Source organism: Sinocyclocheilus grahami, unplaced genomic scaffold (genome assembly GCF_001515645.1).
Source record: "Sinocyclocheilus grahami isolate Dianchi unplaced genomic scaffold, SAMN03320097.WGS_v1.1 scaffold5620.1, whole genome shotgun sequence".
Taxonomy (NCBI): domain Eukaryota; kingdom Metazoa; phylum Chordata; class Actinopteri; order Cypriniformes; family Cyprinidae; genus Sinocyclocheilus; species Sinocyclocheilus grahami.
In genome coordinates, this window is record NW_015510262.1 from 1,046 (window position 1) to 5,117 (window position 4,072).

The window sequence follows — 4,072 nt, forward strand, 5'->3', positions numbered from 1 at the left end:
ATGTTGGGGGATCCAGTGGGGGCGGCAGTCATATTTCAGGGTGACCATGCCACTCTTTATCACAACCCTGCTAAAAGTGCCAGTACGTGCGCTCATTGGCGCCCCTTCAGCTGGTGGCGCCCTAGGCGACCGCCTAGCTCACCTATGCCTAGAAACGGCCCTGGCTGTGACTCTAAGAACCCTTGTGAGGTATAAAGTGAGAGATGAGTGAGCAGATAAACAATTGTAAGCAGTCTAATGCCACACAGATATAAGCTCATAAAGCCCAAATGTCTTTCAGCTGTTTGGATAAATCCACCACTAAGCAGCTCTGGGTGGGATTTCACCTGTGAAATTGCATAAGGATATTGAGTATTATTACTCCATCACTCCATCCTTTGCCTGTCTTAAGGAGCCCATGACCTTCCTCATGTTCTCAAACAGCCACTGAAGTTCAAATTCAGTTCAGATGGTTTAAAGGCGACAAAGATGTTGTTCTCTGGCTCTCAGTAAAAGGGATAAGCTTAAGAGAAATGGTTTCCACTATACTATTTGACCTCTGACCTCATCAAGTTGAGTGGTAAAACCATCATGAACATTAAAACAACTAGCACTCTCAGGAGACTTTACGCTCTTTCATCTTCTCCCATTATAGTTTTCTTCTCTTGCTGCTAATCTCAAAACACTTATTTCCTCTCTATTTGCCAATGCCCTACAACTATTTTTCCATCAACTCACTGTTTCCTGTCCTCCCCACCAAAGTGCTGTAGTTCTTCACCTTTCCCATGTCTTGTTCTATCCATCTTCTCACACTACCTTCCAGTTTATTATGAAAGCCATCCTTATATTGAGATATAGTCTCAATGATGAGAAATCGCAATTGTGATATATAAGGTAACGTTACAAGATATGAAGCTGCTTTGTGAGCCACAATGAAATTAAGACACAATTGTGAGATGTAAGGTCAAAGTTTCATTGTGAGATATAAAATCACAGTTACGAGAAATAACTTAAAGTTGAAACTGTGTGAAACAAAAGAGATTTTATGTCATGTTAGGTCAAGTCTCATTGTGAGATTTAGTCACAATAACGAGGAAATGATGCCCCAATCAGGAGAAATAAAGTTGTTATTGTGAAATAGTCACATTGTGGTTATGTTTATGAGATTAAGTCCCAATTAAGGAAATTAAGTGACAATCCTGATATATACATTTTCTGAAATAAAACTAATTTGTTCATGCAGTTATTAGGCTATTGTAAGTCTATGGCAACTCAGAGAAGATGGAGTTTGCGTGTGATCTAACAATCACAACTGTTCCATGCAAGCTGTTTATAGTGTTCAGAGTTTCTGCTTCACTTCTCTGGAAACCGTAATGATTGTTGTTATCAGATCAACACAACCATTGCACTCCATTTTTTTTAGGAGTCAAGACCGCAGTGGACCTTTTCTTCCATTGATATATCACACTGGAATCTACAAAGTTACTCTTTCATGTGAAATACTTGAGTAGAACAGAAACTGAGCTTAGTTTTTTACATATTTCTTAAAAGACTTACAGCTTCTGACAGTAGAAATATATAAACTAAACGTTTGTTCCACTCTTTTAGCGTGTTGGTCATTTAAATTTGTTCTTCAGAAGACATTTCAGGGTAAGTGAAGTTTATTGACCATATCACCTTCTAGCATTTGCACTTCCCTTCTTTGCAACAGTTTCACCACTTTTAATCTTCAGAGAGTCTAAGAGGTTCTTTATTCTTGAACTAGCTGGTTCCAGTTTTCTCTTCCTGCGACTTTTCACCCCTGCTCCTGAGGTGACTGAAGGAAGGAGAAGTGCAGTGAACCCCCATGGTGAGTCCGAACTTTGCTGAAGAATTTCCTTCTGCTGGAAAAGCCAAGCACTTTCTCGACAAAGTGCCACGAAACGTTCTAGCTGTGTTGCATTCACATTCTTGCTAATGTTTAGAGTGGTTTCAAATGGATTCTGGATATACAAAGCTGTCGTTTCCAGTTTGGTCTGCTCCTTTCCCTGGTGAAAGAGAGATAAAGCAGGATATTTATGCCCTCAGGCACTTAAACACACAGTATTAACACATCAATTGCATCAGCATCTTTACTCAATTTGTTATACTGCTAATTCAATGTACAAAAACAACAAAAAGAATTAAAGGGATATTTCACCCAAAAATTTTAATTCTGTCAAGCAGGGCAACCATCCCAATGCATACATCCAAATCTACTGAAGCAACATGAAAAACAAAGATTATCAGTGATCTGGAAACATTAGGTATGGGCTAACTTTCTATAATAGTTTACTTATGCTTTGGTTGAACTGTTTTCATAATCTTTTGTTTACGGCAGCAGAACGTCAAGGGGGTTGAATAAATTTGATTGCAACTGTTTATCTGTGGCCACTGCAGACCCAGACACTTTCTTTGAATTGACTAGATATACACTGCCCTCTGGTGGGCGTTTGTGGAGGGTCTGCTAAGACGTCAGCAGTGTCCTCTGGGAGTTTGAGCATGGATGCACGTGTCCTTGTTGGATGACTCACCTTCCTGATATTGATCGATGCATTTTTGAAGGGAAAATTGCCATAAAACTCGAAGAATTCCTGCAACAGTTTCTCTGTGGATGAAAAAATTTTAACAACTGAAAATAAACAGCAGTGTCATTAACACTCAGTAAAAATGGAATGCATAACCAAAAGCATTACAGAAACGAGCCATCTGCCCAAAGGTGAAAAGGTAGAACCTTTCATTAAGTTTGTGTAAATTATGAAAACAATCCATGAGCTCCACTCACCTAATGTGTCTGTGTTCTGCTGCAGTGTAATCTTGCTAAGGTCACTGACAATAGTGCAGTCATTACCCTCAATGTCACACTTATCTGATGGTCCTGGAAAGTGCACACACACACAAAACATGAATATAATGTAAGTGACCATCCATATAGAAATGGATTCTGTATCACTATTGTGGCATCACTGTCCTTAACCCTGGCAGACAAGAAAACAACTGTGTGTGTAGAATATCAGCTCAGAGGAGAGAAATACAGTGACGTATCCTGAGCCACTATACTTTACTGGAGTTACAGATGAGACAGCAGTGTCTCATGTATTTAACACACACACACACAGTTTATACATTTTGAAAATTAAACAGAAACAAAAAATGCACGATCCCCTTCAAAAGCCTTATTTTGAAGCACATTAGGCAGGCAGGAAATGTATGTTTATTATTTCTAAATATCTGACTGTAGTGTAAAAAACAGAAATAGGAATGTGATAGCATTTATAATAATTATATTAGTATTTATTGAATAAATGCTTCAATTAATAACTCACGGCTACGAGTTATGAAGCTATGGAAAATAATTGACAAGGTTTTATAACAGGGCAATTTGACTTGTAAAATTAAATGTTAGTTCAAAGCAAATAATCCAAGCCATATAGAAGCCATATATTTTTTTTTAGACATGCAAAGGGTGTTTTATGACTTATTTATATGATGAGCTCTTTCTGCATTATCGTTCTAAAGTTTGGGGTCTGTAAGTTGTTTTAATGTGTTTGAAAGTAGTCTTTTATGCTTACCAAGGTTAAATTTATTTGATCAAAAACAGTAAAAATAAAAACTGTACTATTTTGAAATATTATTTAAATTCAATGGTTGATATTTTAATTAGGGATGCACCGATACCACTTTTTCCAGTACTCGCCCGATACCGATACTTTTATTTTCGGTACTTGTCGATACCGAGTACCGATACCAATATTTTCATTGCATTTGTACATTTTTTAAATATTGGGTACAGAAACCAAAAGAGTATGCATAATGTTAGTTGGTTAACTTAATTTATCAAATAGATACAGTCAAACCAGAATTTATTCAGACACCTTCAACATTTCTCACATTATCACAGTTTATTCACTATAGTTTAGAAAATGGTAATAAAATATGACAAGAACTCAGAGTTAAACGGTGTCAGAACAAATTCAGCTTGATAATGTCAGATAACTTTGATAGAAAGTTATGTAATGGATTACAATATACCAAAAATTATTCATACAGCTGTCAATATTTACACAACTATCAA

At 37.0% G+C, this 4,072-nt stretch overlaps 1 protein-coding gene across 1 annotated transcript in view; it reads right to left on the reverse strand.

The window, feature by feature from the left end:
• Positions 1-554: 554 nt before the first annotated feature.
• Positions 555-4,072, reverse strand: part of LOC107577288 (poly(A) RNA polymerase, mitochondrial-like) — a 6,953-nt gene continuing 3,435 nt past the window's right edge. The window contains exons 2-4 of the mRNA XM_016263380.1: positions 2,783-2,875; positions 2,532-2,605; positions 555-2,006 (exon numbers count right to left, since the gene is read on the reverse strand). Of these exons, the coding sequence (XP_016118866.1) occupies positions 1,653-2,006; positions 2,532-2,605; positions 2,783-2,875 (521 nt within the window). The 3' untranslated portion in view covers positions 555-1,652. The remainder of the gene's footprint in view (positions 2,007-2,531; positions 2,606-2,782; positions 2,876-4,072) is intronic.